Here is a 24,301-nt window from a genome sequence, read left to right on the forward strand (position 1 = left end):
TCTTCTACCCCTGGCTACCTGCATCGGCACAAGAGTGCATCTGCACGATTGCAACACACGTGAAGTACGAAAACTGCCAATTTAAACTAGAGGTAATTATTGATCTTTGCGATTTTATGTTAAAGAATGTAAACAAAGAGACCTCTTTCTCTAGTAAAATACCATATATTTAGAAAGTGTTTTTTGAACTGCTGGAGCCCATCCTCGGGTCTTGTCATTGAACATCAAGTTTAGGACTTATTTAGGCATACAGGCCGCATGCAAGGAATGTCACAAGGATACTGACTTACGAGTAGGCCACAGGCGTTATTTACTTAATTTATTGCTGTTGCAGACTGGACCTGGAGTCTTGTGTCTAATGCAGATTGTGTAATACAATTTGCAGCCATAACATTAAATGAAACATTGAGTTTATAAAACCATTACCAACTGCTGACCTTTTCTACTACAGCTAGAAGAATCTGCTCTAAAAACTCACTATCTAACCCCGAAAACTTTACGTAATGTAACTGTAGGTATATGTCCCACATTAAACAGAAACTATTATCTGGTATTCCAGAAAGCACGGGTGTTGCACGTGTCTCTATACTCAACTATTTAAAAAATGCAAAGTATGACTATTCACTGCAACTACAGACTACGTTACTACAGTAAAACTATTGCTGATTTTTTTTCTGATCCGTGTTACATTATCAAGTCCATCGGAGGCCTATTGGACACAGAGTCGTTTCCACTCCTTCAGTACGAGACGATCATTGCGATATTCTCAAAGTTTTCCTGTTATCACGACGACGGTTCAACATCCTCAGAGCGCCTGGTACCTCCCACAATGGCGCTTGCGTTAACAGCTATTTGTAACTGTTCTTGGCTACTGGTATCATTTGAAACGCCACATTTTTATCTTGTCATAACGGTTAGTGATGTTTTTCCTTCTGCAGTGGTCGTTAAAACCTGTTGGTCTGCCGTCCATAATGAACCATTTTGACTGTTATTGATTTCACTGTCTTTCTGGAGACTTCTTTCTTTTTATATACACATCTCATACACCTGTTGACATATTGTTCGCTAGAATATGAAGCAGCTGCCACTTTTTCTCATTAGAGACCGTAATACAAAGAGTGTAAGAGTATGGCAGTACGTATTGTTCTAGCGGGGAAATGTGATATAAAAGTATTCCATATTCCCCTATTCTCTATGCTTTCGGAGATACAGCTGTTTGAAACTCACACAGCTGGCCACATTGGCCATTTGAATATGCATTTAGGCGAGGGAAGACGGTAATGCTTCTGTGTACACTAATTATCAGTATTATTTATCAGTTAAACTGTGGTATGCTACCACCGATAAACACTCTGGTCCAGTTACTGTTTTAACTACTGTTTTAACTATACACCATGATTGTCTATAGAGTGAACATACCGTCACGTCACTGTAGTGTAACGTTGTTTGCAGTTTGGGCTAATATTTAACGTTTAGTATTATAGTTATTTGTAACATTTTTCACATTTATTTATTAGGAACAGCAATGTTGAATTACAGCTGTTGCTATACATGCAAATCGAAATATGTCAAAGGAAGAACTAGTGCTTTTCATAGGCAAGTATTCCAAAACACGTACAAATGTAGATGACAAAAACTGAATGCTTGCTCCAAAGATATCCCTGCTCTGTGGTTTCAACGGGGCTTAGTAATCCCTGCAGAATCTGTTGCTTGAGTACTTGGTGGATGTTCCCTTGGCTGTAATTTTAGTTATAATTTATACTACTTATTTCTTGTAGTCCACTTTGTTGATGACAACAGTGGAACATTACATATAAAATTATATTTACGTGAAACTTTATGATACTTTATTTTTTTCTACTCTTAAAATTAAACAAATATTACGGGGTCTGTCGGCTGGAGTGACCGAGCGGTTCTAGGCGCTACAGTCTGGAATCGCGCGACCGCTGCGGTCGCAGGTTCGAATCCTGTCTCGGGCATGGATGTGTGTGATGTCCTTAGGTTAGTTATGTTTAAATAGTTCTAAGTTCTAGGGGACTGATTACCTCAGAAGTTAAATCCCATAGTGCTCAGAGCCATTTGAACCATTACGGGGTCTGTCATGTTATTTTTCATTATCTTTATTTTTTTCCACTACTGCCGCTGTAACATTAGGTGACTAACTATACGCTACTTTACATGTAGTTTTTCTATGAAACTGTACCCACTCTCAGTAGGGTATTCCTTTACTGTTACAGAAAAAGAGCCACATGTTTCAATTATTTCAATCTATTTTGGCCAATTTTACAGATACCTTTATCACCTTCTGCTATTATTATTATTATTGCAATAGCATATATATATTACACTTCATTTCAAAAGCTATCAATTAGCTAATTCGCCTCCTAGGGCTATATCACAGTAAAAACTGTCATGTGTATACAGTAGAATGATGTATACCACACGTCAGTGTGGGGGAAAGCAATATGTGATGGTATGTCAAATAAGAGTTTCACACAGCTATAGTAGGTACATCACAAACCTCCCAGAGGTGAGGTGCATAAGTATAATCGAAAAGTGCAACACTTAAGGGGGTTCTGTCGGTGTGTCAGCATAAAATATATTAACATACTTTAGTTTAATTTTTAAAGGGAAAAATATACGACGTGATCAAGATCTTAAAATCAAACGGGATGCTGTCCAACAATACAGTAGCACTATTGACTTCCATCCCATTTCGTCTGAAGACGCTGTGCTCAGGCGTCAGGATGTCTATAATCGAAGTTCCAGTTTAAAAAAGTAGTGGGAAGAGAAGCATTGCTCAGAATGACGTCAAATTTGAACTGCATATTACTGACGCACAGGTGGAAACGTCACGGAACAAAAAAAAAAAAAAAAAAAAAAAGAAGTCCAAGAGATGGCGTCAGAATTTGCACACCAACAGATGTAGGGCACGGCACACGGCTGTTCCTCAGTTTGCCTCCGAGACGCGTAACACGACTGCCTCCATGAAGGATAGCGCGCCGCCGCTACAGCTATGTTACAAGAACGGTGACTGTGAGCCAGTAGACATGCACAAATTCGGACACACAAGGGTATGAAAAAAGTCATTGGCACGATGCCTGCCAAGCGTCTGTAGAAAAGATAACAAAATCTGAAAAGACAGGTTCTTTTGAAATGCGATTTGGGAGAGAGAGGAAAGATGTTGATCCGACGTCTGTCGAAGATGTGGCCAGAGCATTGCAGGAGCGGTGGAGTGGTGACGTGCAAGTATGCAGTGCACGGAGAATTGCCCGAACGTTGGCCAGGCCTGTGAGCACAGCGCATAAAATCCTACGAAACATCCTGCACTGCTATCCATACAGATCACCCATGTTCAGAAGCTGCTTCCTGCTGAGCTGCCAACAAGACAAACTTTCGCTCTGAAATTTCTAGCGCGCGTGGGAGTGGACAGTGAATGGTCATGGAACTTCCTGTCGTCAGACGAAGCCTACTTCCATCTGCAGTACGGTCAGTACGCAGAATATGGACAGCGGACAATGTGCACACACATAAACTGGTACCATTTCATTCTGTGAAGGTGACTGTGTGGTGCGGATTGACAGCATCGTTTATCGTAGGGCTGCATTTTTTTAAGGAGATGAGTCCTGCGTGTCCTGTTACTTGTATCGTCACTGGTAACCCCTGTGAGAGTCTTTTGGGTACCAACGTCATTGCAACCCATCAACATCGTGCATGTGCGAGTAGAATCATTAATATGCAATATACCTCCCCTCCGCACAATACACAGCTCATGAAGCTGCAGCCACAGAGGCATTTCGGAAATGCTAGAATTATCAACTGTCACTTCCCTACAGCCTGGCCGTCCTGATCACCCGATCTTAATTCGTGTGATTTCTGGCTGTGGGGGTTATGCACAAAGGAAGTAGGTTACAGTACGCTTGTTCGCCCACTGCTTGAATACTGCTCAGTAGGGTGGGATCCGTACCAGATAGGGTTGATAGAAGAGATAGAGAAGATCCAACGGAGAGCAGCGCGCTTCGTTACAGGAATATTTAGTAATCGCGAAAGCGTTACGGAGATGATAGATAAACTCCAGTGGAAGACTCTGCAGGAGAGACCCTCAGTAGCTCGGTACGGGCTTTTCTCAAAGTTTCGAGAACATACTGTACCTTCACCGAAGAGTCAAGCAGTATATTGCTCCCTCCTACGTATATCTCGCGAAGAGACCATGAGGATAAAATCAGAGAGATTAGAGCCCACACAGAGGCATACCGACAATTCTTCTTTCCACGATCAATACGAGACTGGAATAGAAGGGAGAACCGATAGAGGTACTCAAGGTACCCTCCGCCACACACCGTCAGGTGGCTTGCGGAGTATGGATGTAGATGTAGATGTAGATATGTGAAAGACGAGGTGTTCACTGCTCCAGTTACGAACGTAGCTGAATTAAAGGCACGCGTTGCGCAGCGCATTCTGAACGTGACTCCTGGGACACTCCGATCCGTTGTGCAACAGGCTGTCTCTCGATTTCAACTTGTGGCCAAGTCGGTGGACAGCGTGTTGAACATGTCTTGCGCTAGTCTCACGACTGTTAGAAACCGATGTCATTTTGTTTTTTATGCGGTTTTTAACGCCAGGATAACTAACAACAGATGTCATTTTGCTTTTTGTGCTGTTTTTGGCATTTTATGCAGTTTTTGGCTTCAAGACGATTTTAAACCGATTTTTACTATCCGATGTGGTACGATCTTGCTATGGTGGATGGGCTTATCTAATAGTGCTGCAACTATTGACTGCCGAACTTGTACAACCATGGACATTGAACAGTACGGATGGTGTAATGTGCTACTCAAACCACACCCGTTGTATTGCGATTCATCTGCCATTTGTAACCGACCTTATTCGCGTTAAAGCGTACAGCGCCATTTATTGCTAAAATTTTCATTTACATTTTCTTTTGTTCCATGACGCCTCTCTTTACGTCAATAATATGCTGTTCAAATTTAGCACCATTGCCTTTCTAGAGCGTTCTGAAACTGAAACTTTAATTAGGAACTTTAATTATGAACAACCTGCATTTATTCCATCCTTCGTTTTCTGGTTATACGGAAATTTAAATGACATCATATATTGCAGAATATACTTCTATTACATTAGTAAGAAAACATATAGTCGGATGCAAACCCATCTTGTTCAGCTCTGTAATCACTTCTTTAACCACTACTCTATAGCAAAGATATGTGTTTTTCGACTATCGTGTCGGCTATCAGAGTATCTCTTGAATGTTTATATTGCTGACGCGTCGTTAACTCACATTTAATTATAAGGGTGACGTGTTTATGATAAATGTTCGATGTGACATTGCCTTCAAACAGCGTACTGGTGAACATTAGGGATTTTGAAACAGCATACTGCCACAACACGCAAGTCAATAGGGCGCTTCGAAGTTGCCCAAGGTACGAGTAAAGCAAAGACCATCAGTGGAAATACTGTATATTCCTCTTTGTGAGAGGAATGCACGAAGGCTCAACGTCTAATTACACATTTTGTCCTGCTCATCTGAAAGGTCACTCCACAAATATTTCTACGCTATGTTCTTTGCAGATGAAAGTGCAAGATGACAATGAATTAAAACTTAACCAAGCATTTCGTTTTATGATACTGCACTTGTTCACCAGACATTGGAAGCACTTCGCTTTTATTACACATCTCCTGTGCCATCCTAAGAATAATTTTCGATCATTCACGCACACTGTACAGAGGTAGTGCTGCCGGTCGTTGTGGCCGAACGGTTCTAGGCGCTTCAGTCCGGAACCGCGCGACCGCTACAGTCGCAGGTTCGAATCCTGCCTCAGGCATGGATGTGTATGATGTCGTTGGGTTAGTTAGGTTTAAGTAGTTCTAGGGGGCTGATGACCTCAGATGTTAAGTCCCATAGTGCTCAGAGCCATTTTTAAGGTAGTGCTCACCACTAAAACTTAGTGAGCTACATTGTTGTCCAACAAAAATGCTATCTTTAATGAACTAAACATTTAAATAAACAGCTGACGTGTTCTTAGCCACATTGCTAAGAGTGAAGAGTTGTAGTCCATGACGAAATAAGCGATTGCAATCGCACGTAAGAAAATGTGGTAGCACATATTTTATCAAAAGGACGATCAAAAAGTTTCCGTTTGAGGGTGTTGCTGCAGCGTATATTCAATGTAGCGTGACTCCGATGCGGGTATTTAAGCACCGACCTGCAAGGATGATATTAGTGTGGCATTCGCGTCTTACCCAATGTGCAGCAAATGCGTAAGCTTGAACTTAGCAAATGCGTCCGAACAGGATCAGCTTGCTGTAATTGTTTTCTTGCCTGCCGAAGGACAAACACCGGTAGCCACCCATCGCAGAATGAAGAATGTGTACGGGGCAACATGTCTATCAGAAATCACCGTTGTGGAATGGCACCAAGGGGTGATTGTGCTTGGTGATAACGCACATCCCCTATCGCATATGTTGTAAAGCAGAAACTACTGGTACACCAACGCTACTGGAAGACACTCAAGAACCCGTCCTTTAGATCTGACCTCTCCCCATGCGATTATCATATCTCTGGGATCTTCAAGGGGGACGTTGATGAAATTGACCAAAAATTTCAGTTTTAGATTTTTTTATTTGTTAGTACAACTCATGGACAAAAAGTTCCCAAAGTTTCAATGCTGAAATCGCATTCGAAGTGCCTGAAAATTAATTAAAAGTGTGACGCGGCCTCCCTGCCACGCCCACGTTTTGAAGCAGCACTTCAATTCCAGCTCAGTGAACAACGATTCTGTGTCTTACTTTCAACCAAACGTGTGTGGGATGCATCTAGAAGGCCGTGATACATACTCTTTGGTTTCATAGATCATCTTTGACTCTGTTCCGTATCTTATGAAGAATAACAAACTAGCTGCATCGTTTATGACGAAGCAATTCTTTTTTTGCCTTGTGATTCTTTCTTCATTCAGTTATGCCACGATAATAAAGAGTATATAAAAAACGTCGGGACGATGAAGGTATTAGAAAGAATGGGCTTCAAGATAGGAAAATTTACTCAAGACATCCTGAGAAAAATAGATTTACAGTGCGTCTCTGCAGCTGAAAAGTCAGTTGAAGACCTGGTAAAGGAAAGAAGACAGACAACAAGAAACCAGAAGAGAAGCCTTGAAGGGGAACACGATCCAGAGTACAAACGTGGTGCCTTCTGAAGAAGTGACATAAGGAAAAAGTTAGGTTGAACTTTAAATTGCGTTTCCTGAAATGTTTGTTTTTTAAAGTTTATGTACCTTTTCCTCAGATTCTACGAATGCCTGAATTATGAAATTTTGTACACATATTTCTGTAAACCTAATAAACGTTGCCTCAAGAGAAAATTTTGAAGTTCTGATTGCAAGCTGAGATATGGGGCAAAGTGCTTGGAATTTTGCATGAATTTAAAATTGTACTTGTCAAATTATAATTTAAAAAATATGTAAATTCTCCTATTTGACCTATTCCAAAAACCTCATGAGGGAAGCTTACAACATATAAAGAGATGAAACAGAGAAAGTTTTGTAGAAATCTCTTGAATACTTTCTGACAAAAAGGGACATCCATTATTTTTTAAAGTAAAACTTCAAATTTCATTAAAAAAAACTTTAACATATATAATCAAAGGATTTCATATGTAAATGTGTTACTTTCATGTAAAGCGTGGTACAAAATTTCATTGCCATATCTCCAAAACTGTGGATTTGGTGCATTTTTGAAATAGTGTGTGTTTTTCATCAACGTCCCCCCTTAAAAAACGCTTTGAAGGGTTAAATATACCTGTAAGACGAAGACTTGCAGCAGGCAGCTACGGAATTCTTCACGCAGCAGGGTACGGTGCTTTAACTAACGGAATTCTTCAAACTGGTGCGTCGGTGCGATGATAGCCTCAAAGCTCACAGCGATTTTACTTGCATGCCGATTCTGGACTGTACGGCCTTCGAACGCAAACTTTTTGATCGCCCCTTTTACGTTAGCACATCCATGCTTGGACGCGATTCATTATTGTAGCTTTCTTGACTAATCATCTTATAAACCATCGTAATAATGGATCTTGCATTTTACTTACGTTAACACAGCAATAAGGACGAAGTTTTGCATAGCAAAGAAAACGGAAAGTGAAACTAGTCGATGAAACACATACGGTGTCGAAACAATGCATACCTTTTTCTCATAGGATACGTTATCCAAAAGATGGCTGTCCACTTTGTTGCAGTCATTCTGTTGACTTGAGGTGACAAAGCGGGTCCTCAGACTAGGTATGTTGTAAGCGTCAGGAACAGTTAATAACAAGCGGTAATAATTAAATATGCAGCTTCACGAAATGACTGTACCCACGGGAAAAAACAGGATGGACTCTTCATAAAAACGCAAAGTAACAGTTGGTGACGTTGTTTCATTGTTTGTGGAGGAGGAAAACGAGAAAGGTCAACATGCTGTACAACAGCCTCAGCACCGGGGGAAACCCCCCCTAAAGACAACAGCAACTACGCGCACCATGCGTCATCTGTCCAACACAAGCTGCATTCAAGCTCCACATGTCAGCTCTGACGGCGCTACTCGGAAATTTCTGACTGTTCCTAATACTACTCAACTATCGGCACGTCCTGGACTTCCCCCTAGCACCACCTCCACCACCAACCCAAAAGCGCAAACCATTTGCAATTGATATACTGCTAAGAAATCCACTTAGAGGAACACAGAACAAAGCAGTGGTAATTGATAACTGAAAACTTGAAAATGGAAACTGAACATTGTATATACTGGTGCAATGATCCAACATAAAGTTATATTGACGTATAATAAAGATACATTAGTACACAGTAGGAAGTCAAGAAAAAGTGCACATCGTAACATAAATTAACGACGTTGATAAGAGAAATAAAACTGTATGGAATATTGTGAACGAGAGAAAGGACAGGAAGCCCACAGAATATACCACAATTAAGCTGGACGAACTCGTTGCGACTGATAACTAACAAGTTACATGATCAAATAGTCCAGTTCAAAAATCAAGGGTATATAATAAAAATGTTTAGTAGCCACTAAACGGCCAATATATAGCTATTCTCACAAACAAATCACGTACAAGGGCTGCTCGGAAAGTAAGGTCCGATCGACAGCGAAATGGAAACCACCGCGAAAATAAAAAAAAAGGTTTCATTTGCAACGGTCAGCAGCAACTTTCATTTACTTCTCTACATAGTCACCATTCCGATTTAGACATCTGTCGTAGCGTTGTGCCAACTTTCCAATATCCTCGTCAGGGAAGACATTTCTCTGCGCTTGTCTACAGTACGTTTTCTGTGCCAAAATGACGTCTTCATAGCCAGCGGTTTATGTGAGCAGAGATGTAACTCAGGGGGAGCAAATTACAGGCTGCATTATGGCTGATCAAACACTTCTCATTGAAAACATTGCAGGAGCATGTGACGGATAACGGCGGCAAAGCGGGAGGTTGGACGGAAGCTGGAAGAGTTGCGAAAAAACTAGGAACGGTGTGATTCGTGGACGCGGAGGACGTCAGTAAGGACTCGGAGATTCAGCAATTCGGTCCTCGATTCGAGAGCTAGCAACGGCGCGGACCGTAGACGTGGAGAAGAACAACAGGAATATTATTCTTACTGAAGATGGCGAATAGATGAGATTAACATTCGGACCGAGAGAGCGGAGATCGGCAGAATACTTAACTGAGGGCAGTGATAGACTCTGTGGTAACCCATCGAGGACAGTGGGAGAGTACTGGACATGAATCATTTCAATAATGAAAATTGAGAGCAACAGCTGTATTGTAATTCAAACTTCGTTAGTTGAAAACATGCTACCAGTTTCCATCGGAACGGCTTCGTTTTCAGGTCCAAAGTGTAATCTGCCATCAACTTACGAACCATAATGACAAAGACAGTACAGCTTATTAAGCACTGTACGCCAGCATGTGTAACCAACAAAGTCGAGAAAGGCGGGGCCAAAACCATTTGCCTTCCGTAGGTAGCAGTAGCAAGCCCACCAATAATCGGAGTTATGAGTTGGATTGCAACACAGCGGTTGTTTTCAGTTTTCATTATTCAAGTGCAGTGACAGATGGCCACCATAAGATCTGCGGCTCAACAGTAGACGGCGTAGCTCATAGTAAGAACGGATTGCGACAGCGTCACACACGGAACAGACAGGCGCGACGATCCGTTAGTGGTTAGTCGATCCGAAGCGGTGGCCTCTGTAACGGTCGTTCTGTCACAACAGTAACATAATCTTCGTTCACTGTGAAATAACTGCTTACCTATCACACAACTTTGCTTTTCTCTGAATGATAGATCACGGCGGAAACTCCTTAATATGCCTACTCGTCACCAAACCATGCCAACCCATAATTATGAGTATTTATGTAGGCCTCTGTCTAGTAATGGATATGAGATAGTTAATGACAATTGTTAATCCTTGAAAAACGTAACGATGTTTCTGGAATAAATTCTAGATTTTGTAATTGGTTACTTTAATCTCATAGACATTAAATCCTCTAACATAGTAAAGAGTTAGAAAAGAATTAGAGAGATCACATTCAGGATGCATTTCTTAGGGCCAGTAATACCAGATGGCGTTATCTAAAAAAGCCATTGCGCAACATTATTATGTAGTATCATGGGGCCAGACTCTTCAGATCCGACTGTGATAACGCATTTAAGATAGAAGATACTCTATCAACGGACGGGATCTCGCACCCTATGCTATCTGTATGACTTCCAAAGTCCACAATTGTTTAATTTATTTCAGATCTTTGTGTTGCCACTTATTTCGGAAGCTTATCTCCGACTTTCTAACATCAAATGGCTCTGAGCGCTATGGGACTTAACTTCTGAGGTCATCAGTCCCCTAGAACTTAGAACTACTTAAACCTAAGTAACCTAAGGACTGCCCGCGGCAGCATTCGAACCTGCGACCGTAGCGGTCGCGCTGTTCCAGACTGTAGCCCACAGAACCGCTCGGCCACTCCGGCCGGCTTCGGACATCAGACTTTTCGCTTTGTACATATTAAATTCCCTGGTTCCACAGTTAGCTCCACTGCATTCGTATTTTTCACAGCTGTGATTAAAGCGAAGTCAGTTTGTTTAGGGTGGCTTCGTTCTGACCTAAGAGTATCTACAGAAATTGTACAATGTAACTTGGTCCTTAACTCCCGGCATCGTCAGTCTTTCAGTGTTCATACTCGAATAGTTATCTTAAATGCGCCGTTGTGGACGAGCGGTTCTAGGAGCTTCAGTCCGGAACCGCGCGACTGCTACGGTCGCAGGTTCGAATCCTACCTCGGGCATGGATGTGTGTGATGTCCTTAGGTTAGTTAGGTTTAAGTAGTTCTAAGTTCTAGGGGACTGATGACCTCAGATGTAAGTCCCATAATGCTCAGAGCTATTTGAACCATTTATCTCAAATGCGGTATTGTGTAGCCGTTTGTTCTTGTAATTATTATCATGCACGTTCCCATAAGCACCTGTGCATAGACTGCCCAGAAATCACCAACAAATACGACTTCCTGTCGTATTTATTGAAACGCCACTTAACCTAAAAACACAAACTAGTAATAGCTGTGTGTCGTGGAAGTTGTCCTTTAACTGCACAGTCTCCCCAAAGATCTTTCACTACTCCTGGCCGCGCACGCGCAGCAGTGAGCAGTACAGTTTCGAAGCTTAAGTTTCGCAAGTGTCTCCGTGTACACTGGGCTTACAGTAACGAGTTCCTAAACACCCAACATTTTTAATGGTGAGCTCTACGATCTGTCTTGTGGCAGTTCTTCGTCTAGCAGAGTGCACTATCTGCTGGGTGTGACGCGCGCAGCTGCGCTCTCGTGACGTCACCGGCGGGCAGTCCCCTGATTGGCGGCAGCCTCGTGGCGGCACACAGTGGCGGGAAACGGGAAGCGGGCCGACAGAGCTCCGTGCGCCTCCGGCCGGGCTGGACCAAGTGTTCCACGTTCACAATGGCGCCGCCTGTGCTGCCGCTTGCGTGTGCTCTGCTGACGCTGCTGCAGCGGACGACAGCACAGTCGCCCTTCTACACGGTGCCGCCGCCACTCATCGAGGCCCTCAGCCCGAGGGGACTCCGCATATCCATACCAGGTAAACTACCTGTTATATCTACTAGTATACCTGCGTGAGGCCGTTCAGTCAGCGAGCACGCTTCACTATCTGCTAGTTGTAATACTACCCTTCACTGCCAAATCTGATATCACTACAGACTTACTTAGTTTAGTTTTCGTGAGCTTGCATAGTATTTAATTCGTAAAAAATGAAATTTCGTCCGTTCGTTGCTTAGTGACCGACCACGTTCCTATTCTGTTGCACCTTCAGTGGGCATTACCTTCCATTCCGAAAAAATCAATAACAAACTTAAAAAGTGGTAAATATAATAATGTAGGATTTTTTGGCGAGCTTCATTGATGAAATCTTCTGTAGCTTGTGGTAACGTAGTCATGAATTAATATTTCAAAGAGTTTCCTACTCACCTTCAGCTGAAGGTGAAGAGTAATTTGTTGGAAACATGGCTTCAGGATGACACTGGCTGATAACCGTAGAAAATTTCATCAACTGGCTGGTGTTCTGTGCACGTTGTGTGACGAAAGGGGAAGTTATTTTCTTTGAAAACAAATATTATGAAGTTATATGTACGCTGTGTATGACAATAGTATCTAAACAAGAATTTACGCTGCAAGAAGTCACGTATCGGAAATTTTGTGCTGCTCGTTTACACAGTCAGCGTTTCTGTCAGGCTGTCCCCATAATACCACCACCTTAAATCTGCTTCCGTTGGGGTCCCTAAGGCAATGTTATAGTGTTATGGTACTCAGAAGTAGCTAGTTTGAGTCCTGGTGGTGGAAGAACCTTCTATTCCCAGTATTTGGCAATGAGAGAAGAGGTCGTGGCACAGAGTGCCTCATGACTAAAGTCGACACCTTTGTCGTCAATTAAATCCTATATCTCCCCGCAGCATTTAGTACTGTTGCTGACAGATTGGAACAGTAAAGCTTTTTGCTTCTTATGGGGGAAACTCCACACCACGCCCTCATCAGATTTAGTGATAAGATGGATTAGTGGACAGCTCGTCGAAAATTGAACACAGATCATAAAAACGGGAAGGTGTACTGAACTGTGAAAAAAGCAATATAGAAAGAGTGATCGGCCCAAGTCAAGATATGCGGCATCGAGCTAAGGCGAGTAGCCACGGCGTCGTAGTTATGTGGTCAGTGTTGGACTGCCAAGCGGGCGATCGGTGTTCAAATCTCCCTCGAAACCCCCCCCCCCCCCCCCTCCACCCCACCCCGCAGAATCATCAACTTCCATCCGCTCATTGACGTGTCTGTTCCCTGAATTCAAATTTGTGTCTGTCGTGGTGTACCGTTCGTCTGCAACACAGAGGTGTAAGGAATGGAACTCCAGACGTACGTACCTCCTGTTTGTTCCACAGAAGTACCATATTTTGTCTCTTGCGCTTCGTTTTGGAAGTTTCATCTCTTGAATTCCTTTGTTGTAACATAGTTCACACCCGTCTGTTTTCATTTCCGTGAGAGGTCTATGCAGCATCTCACCTGCTCTCAATTTTATCACATTTACTTGCGACAATCATATATTCTTACCACGTGACTCATACTCTGTAGCCAAGGTATAGTATGGCAATTGCCAAGACTACAGGAAGAGAATATTCACGTCAATAACCAGACGGGAAAGTTCATAATTTTGTGAAAAAATATGTATGAGGTAATTCTGAACACGGATCTGGCGCTTAGCAGTCTAACAACGTGATCACACAACCACAATAACATGGCTTTCCAGGGTCTCTCAACGTTGCTAATGCTGAGCTTGGACCGTTAACTGTTTCTATTTTGCTTTTATTTTTTATTTATTTATTTATTTATTTATTTATTTTTTTTTTACAGTTTAGTATACCATCTTTCTGTTTTCATGCTTGATCTGTGTTCATTGTTTGACGGGCTATGCACTATTTCACCACTAACTCTCGGAGGGAGGCCATGGGGTGTTTCCCATTCTTATAAGGAGTAGGCTGTGTCCTCTCGCTTCTCTACCTTCATCACCGTTGACAACACAAATACGACACTACTGTGTAAACTGTGATTGACTTTGATACTCATTCCTTTTTGTAGAGAACTTCCATTGTTGCTGAACTACTTCTATCGTTTCGGAAGTGTTCTGTTACGCTTCACTTCAAATGTATCTGTGTAGTTTTCGTGATGGAAGAGACAGCAAATCTGCAAACCACGAATGCTTTTTCTCAACTTTGGATTCTAGGCCTCGTATATGTCAACAGTAGGAAGAACGTCAGCTGGTTGGCCTATGCTCGGTGCATGTTTTTTGCTTCATTCACACGGCTGGATAATTGAATCTTATTAAGTTGTACGTGCTCTATTTACCGAGCGAGGTGTCGAAGGAGGAAGACACGGGAGTCGCATTCGGGAGAACAGTCGTCCTCTTCAAGGGTAGAGAGATGAGTTTACAAGTGTTATTTGCCAAATGAGCGAATATATTACTATATAAGTAGTTCTCATAACCAGAAGCTTCCATGAGTGACCTGAAAAATAACAAATTAGACATTTGTTACGGTGTGCAGTGAAATTATTTTTCTTTTTTTTTCAGTTCAAGTAGCCCAGCTATTTACCCTATAACATACTGTTATCTAGCCTATTTAGAAACTACATAATTATTTGACACGTTTTCAGTGAATTTTCGAGACATCTCTCTCTTCCTTCTGCATCATATGTTGGCACACCGAATAAGATATAATACTCAGTTTTTGACAAGTGAAACTAAGTCTTGGAGTGAGGATGCTCATAACAATTTAATGGTACTCTTAATACATTTTTGAGCTTCATAATTAGCGCTAAATTAGTGGGTCAACAGAAACCCCCGATCTTACTCGTCGGCTTTGACCCGTGACGTAAGCGTGTTGTGGTGTGTGACGTCATTACGGCGCGGAGTTTGGTTTGTGATTGTGGGGTGTTTGTCGTGACCTCTGGTGGTGTGTTCATGGTTTACGTTTGTTTGGTTTGTTGGGGTCAGTTTGCTGTTGCTCAGTGGTGAGTGCTGTGTTCGTGGTTTTGAAGCGGAATTTGTATTAGTGAGTTAACGGTTTTGTGTGATGGTTAATGTAATGGTAATTGCTGTACGTCGGGTGAGTTTGTTATTGAGTGTATTCGGTTTGATTTTTGTATTGGTGGATGGGATCGGGAGATTCTGTTGAGCTATATAGGTCAAGGGAAGTGTTCGATCCTAATTTATGGGATCGGGAGCTGTTGTAGATGTATGTAGGTTTAAGGGAAGTGTTTTTTGAGTTTTGTATCGGGGGATGTGATCGGGAGGTTCTGTTGAGCTATATAGGTCAAGGGAAGTGTTCGATCCTAATTTATGGGATCGGGAGTTACTGTAGATCTATGTAGGTCAAGGGAAGTGTCTGATTCTGGATAAGAATGTGTTTTTTGGTATTTGGTCAGTTTCGTGATGTTGATTTCTTTCGTCGTTTTGCGTGGTTTTGTATGGCGGTCGGTGGCTACATTTGTGTATATTTAGTTTCTCCCCACCCAAAAACCCCCAATTTCCCACGCTTGTCCCGTTAGAGTCATTAGGCTTTTTGTGAAACCTGTGTATTTCAGTGTTTATGATACGTACGCGATGTTTTTATATCCGCCATATTGGAATTGTCGTTTATGGTCGTTTCCGCCATATTTGTGACGTCATGGGTCAAAGCCGACGGGTAAGATCGGACGCTTCTGTATTTCCAAATTAGTAATAGACCAGGAATTTATACTCTGTATACAAATAATCAATTATAGAATGATTAGCTGCAGACAGTGTTTTCTTCTATCAGGTAACCAATGTACACTCGTCTTGGCTTGAATTTACGTGGCTGGCGTGGCTCGATGTCTTCTTATCTTGGAATTTCTAGAAGAACGTTTCTTTGAAGGTGTCTTGCGATTTGTAGATCTTAAGCTGCCGAGCAAGGTTCATAACACCTGTTGAAACGGAAAAATATCCAGTCCAATAACGGTCTTACGGAGTTTGGGCTGCTAATTGTATATGGTAATTGGAACATCAGACTAGTAAGTGGTTGAGATATGCCAGTTCTGAATGAAGATTCTGTGGAGTTGTGTAGGGTAGCACTCGTGTCCATTTTGTATTCTTGTTATTGATGTTGTGAATTTCACGTTCGTTTTGGAATGAACGATTGACTCCTTGCAAAGTCTCGTCCTCTGGTAATCTGAGAGGTTTTCCAGAACCGGGGCCATTCGTCGAACGCTTCCTTTCTCTTTCACAACTTCAAAATCTAAGTGATGTAGACGTATAGAAGAGTCCTCTCTTCGTTGGTAGTACTCTTTGCTAATTATTTGACGAATCAATGGTCTACAGCCTTTATTATCTTTTTGAAACGGATAACTACAGCTTACACTGTCAGCTAATAAGTATATTGTCGGACATAAAGGATACTTAACTTGTTGAAAAAACATGCTGTTAGCTCATTGGTCAGCTATTTCATTATCTATGAACCTGGTATGCTCTTTGACTAACAAGACGCAATCTTATGTGCTGATTGGTAAACTGATGAATCACTGTAGTACTAGCTCCTTTTAATTTGCAGTTTCTCTTCATGTTTCCAAACAGTGTCACTGCAGATCGCTACAAGCATCGTACATTGCCGTATTTTTCAGGACGCTCATGTGAACTTAGTCAGTTACAGAGAAAGTCAATTGCTTAGGTAGCTCGATAGATGAGAAGGTAAAGATTATTCATGGCGGAACAAATCACGCGTTTGAGGATCATCACCTACTGCAACGCTTGTTGTTGTATCTAATAAATTTGTAAATATTTTAGGTTATGAAGTCACGTTGTGCAGAAATTGCTTGGCCAATTGTGTTGTGTGACGCCAAAACTTGGCGCAGATGCTGCAGTTGTTAAGAAGTAAGATCCCCAAGAAACTGGACAAATACCAAGATAAATTTTCACCTTCTCTTATCTTTATAATGTGGTTAACTACAATTTTACATTTGTTACTTGCAATCATGCCTGGCCTCTGGCCAGCTAATGCCGGCATTGATTACGTTACTCCAGTCAACGAGGGAAAGTTAGGGGAAAATACTCGTGTAGTCGCAAATTTTTGTACAGTGGTAGGTGGGAGTGTCGTGAACAAGAAACTAAAAAATCTGACGGATAATGGGTGATCGCGGGGAGGGGGGAAGCAGACATTCAAGGTCTCTTTCCCAGTTTTTCTTGAATAATTCGGAAACCGAAGCTTCCCTCGAAAATCTTTCCTAATACGAAATTAAACTGCATTAAACTTCCCACAAAAAAGCTGCTGTTTATTTTTTCTCGAGGACTAATAGTTTCTGCGTTGCAGGGGATGGAAAAATAGATTAATAAATTGTTTTAGAAGTATACAATTATTGCATAAAATGGGTTAAGAACAAATATTAAACGTACCACAGCTAAGTGCAGCAGAACTGTTCTAAGGGATAAATTGTGTTCTGAGTGCATAACAGGGTGGAGCGTAAAGTCGCGAGGTAAGGTAGGTCGCCGTGTTATATTACTGAAAACTGAAGAGCGAGCAGATGAATCCTCTCTCTCTCTCTCTCTCTCTCTCTCTCTCTCTCTTGCACTGTCACAAAAAGCAACTATAGGGTGTTTCATAAAGTTATGTTGATAATAGTCAATAATAATAACGCAAGAAACGCATATAAACAGAATCTGCTAAAATCTCTGCACGAGGTTCTACATTGCTACAGGGAAATTGATTCTTGGTCACCCTGTAAGGCAGCTGTAGTGTTCTTCCGAGAGAGGCTGTTTCCCCCAGCGTCAGCGCTGCTCGCTTTTTAGTTTAGAGACTGACTATACCTCTCCATTTTCTGTGCAGCTCTCATGTGAGTAGACCCCCCCTGCGGGTCCGGGGTAAGAATAGGCCCGAGGTATTCCTGCCTGTCGTAAGAGGCGACTAAAAAGAGTTTCAACCGTTTCGACCTTCCATGTGATGGTCCCCCTTGGGGTTTGACCTCCATTTTTCAAAATTCTACAGAAGTACGAGCCTTTTGAGAAAGGACGCCTTATGTGGTGTATCACTGGTCCTCAGTGCACTAAGACCTTGGCACTCAGCATTGTAACGGCGTTGTAACCGTACCCACTATTCCTCAAATTGGGCCTAAACGCCTGATGGGTTGTACAAGTTACGCCCATAGTGCGTCCCCATCTGCACCTACGATCATGATGGACTTTCCATGGCACCCTAAATCCAGCACGGTAGCCAGCCCGTTGTGGTGGGGTCGTCATGTACCCTCTAGGTTGTAGCCCCCTGACAACACAGGGATCGTACTGCCGATACCTGAGCTGCACCCTCCCCACGTCGGCCAAGGAGTAGATGCCCGTCTCCTTGGGGCATCAGGACTCCCGGCAATGGTCATCCTGCCAGGTGGCCCTTGCTGAGGCTGGGTGGCGCCCGTGGGGAGAGCCCATGGTCAGAGTGGGTGGTATCGGGGTGGACGTTTCGCAGATGAAATGTCAACATGTATCAGGTCGCTCTGCGGCCGAGTCTTTTAAAAAGAAAGGTACTGTCTCTGGTTCTGGTTCTCCTGCCCTTTCCCCCTTGGCCACTCCCTGGGAGGAAGGACAGGCCCGCTGGCTTGAGGCGAAGTACTTCCCCCGCTATTTAGTCTGTTCCCAGACCGATGAGGGACATTTGCCACCTCCAAGCCCATGTTCTTTGTTCAGCACATCGAGGACATCTTCGGGGAAATCGAGGCTCTCAGTAAAATGCGTTGAGGGTCCGTTCTTATAAAGACCACCTCCGCCACACAGTCGGTGGCGCTCCAGGCGAGCGACTGACTAGGGGACATCCCAGTGTCCATTGTCATGCATCTGGCACTGTATAGGACGCAGGGGGTTATTTTTCATCGTTGCATCGACACCGGGGCCTTTATCCTCGTCTTCGAGGGGGACGTACTCCCGGAGAAGGTAAAGGTGATGTGCTACCGGTGCGATGTGCGACCTTACGTCCCGCCTCCTATGCGCTGCTTTCGGTGTTTGCACTTTGGGCACATGTCGCACGGTGTGAGGTTGAGCCCCTTTGTGGCGATTGTGGACGTCCGCTTCATGAGGAACATACATGCACCCCACCACCTCGGTGCGTTAATTGTCCTGGCATCCACTCGCCTAGATCTTTAGACTGCCCCACTTATCAGAAGGAGAAGAAGATTCAAGAACTCAAAACTTTGGATCGTCTCTCTTATTCTGAGGCCAGGAAGAAGTATGACCGCCTCCATCCCGTGCCATTGACAACTTCGTTTGCCTCAGTCGTGTCCACTCCTTCCACAGTATCCTCACCCCTATCCTGTCCCCCCTCCACCTCCTCACCCCATCCGGGGTCTATGCCTCCGCCTCCCAAATCCCACCCTTCCAAATCCTCCTCCCTCGCGGCCCCTGCCCTCTCTGCCCCAGGGGCCACCCTTCCCCCTCCTCCCCCCCCTGCCACCTGAGAAGTGATCCTCTTCTCAGGCGTCTATCGGGGAAACGTTCTGGACTCCGGATTCCGAGGTCCGGCGTTCCAAAACGGACCCCACGCGTGAGGACCTTCTTCGGGTCCCACCCACCATCGCTGTGCCTCCTCGGACTTCCAAGAAGGCCTCCAAGAAGAAGTCTTTATCCCCCTCTCCACCCCGGCGCGATTCGTCTGACGCTCCATCCGTGAGTCACTGCTCCCGGCCGTCCTCAGTTTCGCCGGGACACTCTGTTGCCAGGCACTCAGCTGGCCTCTCATCGGCAAATGATGCTGCCCCTCCTACGCAACCCAGGACAGCGGCTGCAGCTGGCGACGACTCGATGGAACAGGATCCGCCTCCCGCCGGTTGTAGCGTTGTTCTCTCGAAACCTGGCCCTCCACGGCCGTCGAGATGACCAGCTCTTCCCCCGTCTCGTTCCCCCCTTTTTTCTGACGAGCGATGGCTTTGTTACATTGGAACATAAGAGGTATTCGATCTAATTGGGAGGAATTACAGCTGCTCCTCCGCCTGCACTGTCCACTCGTCCTTGGTCTCCAGGAAACCAAGTTGCGCCCAACTGACCGTATTGCTTTTACCCACTATACCTCGGTGCGGTATGACCTCGCCACTGTGGATGGTATTCCAGCTCATGGTGGGGTCATGTTGCTCGTTCGGGACGATGTCTATTACCATCCCATCCCATTGACCACCCCACTCCAAGCAATAGCTGTCTGTATTACTCTTTCTGCCTTTACTTTTTCTGTTTGTACTGTCTACACTCCATCGTCATCCACAGTTAGTCGGGCTGACATGATGCACCTGATTGTTCAGCTTCCTCCGCCGTTTTTATTGTTTGGCGACTTCAATGCCCATCATCCCCTTTGGGGCTCTCCTGCATCCTGTCAGAGAGGCTCCCTCTTGGCGGATGTCTTCAACCATCTCAGTCTTGTCTGCCTCAATAGTGGCGCCCCGACTTTCCTCTTGGACTCTATTCATACCTACTCCCACTTGGACCTTTCGATCTGTTCTACCACTCTTGCCCGTTGGTTCGAGTGGTATGTCCTTTCTGACACCTATTCGAGCGACCATTTCCCCTGTGTCGTTCGTCTCCTGCACCACACCCCATCCCCATGTCCTTCGAGCTGGAACATACCAAAAGCTGACTGGGGACTTTACTCCTCCCTGGCGACCTTTCCGGACCACGATTTTCCCAGTCGTGACAGTCAGGTCGAATACCTCATGGCTATTATCATCAATGCTGCCAAACATTCCATTCCTCATACTACCTCTTCTTCACGTCGCGTTTCTGTCCCCTGGTGGAATGAGGCTTATAGAGATGCTATCTGTGCTCGACGATGTGCTTTACGCACCTTTCGACGCCATCCTACATTGGCGAATTGTATTGGATACAAACGACTCCGAGCGCAATGCCGTAGAGTCATCAAAGACAGCAAAAAAGCTTGTTGGGCCTCTTTCACCAGCTCCTTTAACAGTTTTACTCCCTCTTCTGTCGTTTGGGGTGGCCTGCGCCGGCTGTCGGGCATTACGGCCCACTCCTAGGTACCTGGCCTGACCTCAGGTAATGAGGTCCTTGTTGATCCTGTGACTGTCTCCAACGCCTTTGGCCGCATTTTCGCAGAGGTTTCAAGCTCCGCCCATTACCACCCTGCCTTCCTTCCCAGGAAAGAGGCAGAAGAGGCTCGGCGACCTTCCTTCCACTCGCTGAATCTGGAAACTTATAATGCCCCCTTTACTATGCGGGAACTCGAACGTGCACTTGCACTGTCCCGGTCCCCTGCTCCGGGGCCAGATGCCATTCACGTTCAGATGCTGGCACACCTTTCTCCGGCAGGCAAAAGCTTCCTTCTTCGTACCTACAATCGCGTCTGGACCGAAGGTCAGGTCCCCATGCGTTGGCGTGACGCCGTCGTTGTTCCTATACCCAAACCTGGGAAGGATAGACACCTTCCTTCTAGTTACCGCCCCATTTCTCTTCAAGCTGTGTCTGTAAGGTGATGGAGCGCATGGTTAACGCTCGGTTAGTCTGCATTCTTGAATCTCGACAGCTACTTACCAATGTTCAATGCGGCTTTCGTCGCCGCCGCTCCGCTGTTGACCACCTTGTGGCCTTGTCGACATTCATCATGAACAACTTTTTGCGAAAGCGCCAAACGGTCGCCGTGTTCTTCGATTTGGAGAAGGCTTATGATACCTGTTGGAGAGGAGGTATCCTCCGCACTCTGCACAGGTGGGGTCTACGCGGTCGCCTGCCCCTTTTTATTGATTCCTTTTTAACTGATCGACAGTTTAGGGTACGTGTGGGTTCCGTATTGTCCAACATCTTCCTCCAGGAGAACGGAGTGCCTCAGGGCTCTGTCTTGAGCGTAGCCCTTTTTGCCATCGCGATCAATCCAATTATGGATTGCATTCCACCTAATGTCTCAGGCTCTCTCTTTGTCGATCACTTCGCAATCTACTGCAGTGCCCAGAGAACATGCCTCCTGGAGCGCTGCCTTCAGCGTTGTCTAGACAGCCTATACTCATGGAGTGTGGCAAATGGCTTCCGGTTCTCTGAAGAGAAGACGGTTTGTATCAACTTTTGGCGATATAAAGCGTTCCTTCCGCCATCCTTACATCTCAGTCCCATTGTTCTCCCATTCGTGGAAACAACTAAGTTTCTATGGCTCACATTGGACAGGAATCTTTGTTGGTCTCCGCACGTCTCTTATTTGGCAGCCCATTGTACACGTTCCCTTAATGTCCTGAGAGTTCTTAGTGGTTCATCTTGGGGAGCGGATTGCACTGTCCTGCTTCGCTTGTACCTGTCCATAGTCCGATCGAAGCTGGATTATGGGAGCTTCGTCTATTCGTCTGTGCGCCCATCCCTCTTACACCGTCTCAACTCCATCCACCATCGGGGGTTACGTCTTGCGACCGGAGCCTTCTTCACTAGTCCCGTCGAGAGTCTTTATGCTGAAGCTGTCGAATTACCATTGACCTACCGGCGCGACGTACTGCTGTGTCGGTATGCCTGCCGGCTGTTGTCAATGCCCGACCACCCCACTTATCAGTCCTTTTTCGCCGATTCTCTCGACTGTCAGTACGGGTTGTATGTGTCTGCCCTGCTGCCCCCTGGAGTCCGCTTCCGTCGCCTGCTTCGACAATTGGATTTTGCCCTCCCTACCACCTTCAGAGAGGATGAGAGCCTGACACCACCTTGGCTCCAGGCTCCGGTTCATATTTATCTCGACCTCAGCTCGCTCCCGAAGGAGGGTACTCCTGCTGCAGTGTATTGCTCACGGTTTGTCGAACTTCGTGTGCGACATGCTGGTCACACCTTTATTTACACCGATGGCTCCAAAACTGACGATGGTGTCGGCTGTGCCTTTGTCGTCGGGGCAGTCACCTGTAAATACCGGCTCCTCGACCAATGTTCCAGCTTTACGGCCGAGCTTTTTGCTCTTCATCAGGCCGTTCAGTATGCCCGCCGCCACCGCCATTCATCGTATGTACTCTGCTCTGATTCACTCAGTGCTCTTCAGAGCCTTGGAGCTCCCTATCCGGTCCATCCCTTGGTGCAACGGATCCAGCAGTCCCTCCATTCTTTTGCTGATGATGGCCCTCCTGTCAGCTTTCTGTGGGTTCCCGGACATGTAGGAGTGCCTGGGAATGAGGCTGCTGATGCTGCAGCCAAGGCTGCAGTCCTCCTACCTCGGCCAGCCTCCCATTGTGTCCCGTCATCTGACGTTAGTGGGGTTGTTTGTAAGAGGCTTGTGTCGTTGTGGTGGGATACTTGGTCATCACTTCAAGGAAACAAGCTCCGGGCAGTAAAACCGTTCCCAACTGCTTGGACAACCTCCTCCCGACCATCTCGGCGAGAAGAGGTCCTTCTGACCAGGTTGCGGATTGGGCATTGCCGGTTTAGCCACCGCTACCTGCTCTCCAGTGACCCAGCCCCGCAGTGCCCTCGTGGTCAAGCATTAACAGTGCCCCATGTTTTATTGTCATGTCCCCACTTTAGTCAGTCTCGTGTTGTCCTGTCCCTGCCATCTACTTTACCGGATATTTTAGCTGATGACGCTTGAGCAGCTGCTCGTGTTCTTCGTTTTATAACTTTGACTGGCTTGTCCAAAGACATCTAACTATTTTCCTTATTTTATCTGCCTCTTTGTAAGGACTTTGTGGTATGTCCCCCCTCCCCTTGATTTTTATTAGATTCCATGTGCTCTAGCAATTGTGACTGGGTGCTAATGACCTCAGTAGTTGAGCGCCCTTAAACCCCAACAAAAAAAATGTGAGTAGACAAAATAACTTGAATGGGCTGGAATACATTGATCGCAGCTTGATAAGATTGAAATGCATCACTCCAGCCTTAACTGTGCCAAAACCTTAAGAGACCAGTAGGCTTGCATTGACTCTCTATGTAACAAAGTAAGCAGCCTAGGTGTCATTGAACTTTATGTATTTCAACTGAAGTCCAGCAATGCGTTACAGCAGATCTGACCATTGTTGTTGTTGTGGTCTTCAGTCCTGAGACTGGTTTGATGCAGCTCTCCATGCTACTCTATCCTGTGCAAGCTTTTTCATCTCCTAGTACGTACTGCAACCTACATCCTTCTGAATCTGCTTAGTGTATTCATCTCTTTGTCTCCCTGTACGATTTTTACCCTCCACGCTGCCCTCCAATACTAAATTTGTGATCCCTTGATGCCTCAGAACATGTCCTACCAACCGATCCCTTCTTCTGGT

The 24,301-nt window shown here is 44.8% G+C and overlaps 1 protein-coding gene across 1 annotated transcript in view; it reads left to right on the forward strand.

The window, feature by feature from the left end:
• Positions 1–11,942: 11,942 nt before the first annotated feature.
• Positions 11,943–24,301, forward strand: part of LOC126473144 (beta-1,3-glucan-binding protein-like) — a 101,968-nt gene continuing 89,609 nt past the window's right edge. Inside the window, exon 1 of the mRNA XM_050100000.1 lies at positions 11,943–12,143. Within this exon, the coding sequence (XP_049955957.1) occupies positions 12,005–12,143 (139 nt within the window). The 5' untranslated portion in view covers positions 11,943–12,004. The remainder of the gene's footprint in view (positions 12,144–24,301) is intronic.

This window comes from Schistocerca serialis, chromosome 4, assembly GCF_023864345.2.
Source record: "Schistocerca serialis cubense isolate TAMUIC-IGC-003099 chromosome 4, iqSchSeri2.2, whole genome shotgun sequence".
Taxonomy (NCBI): Eukaryota; Metazoa; Arthropoda; class Insecta; order Orthoptera; family Acrididae; genus Schistocerca; species Schistocerca serialis.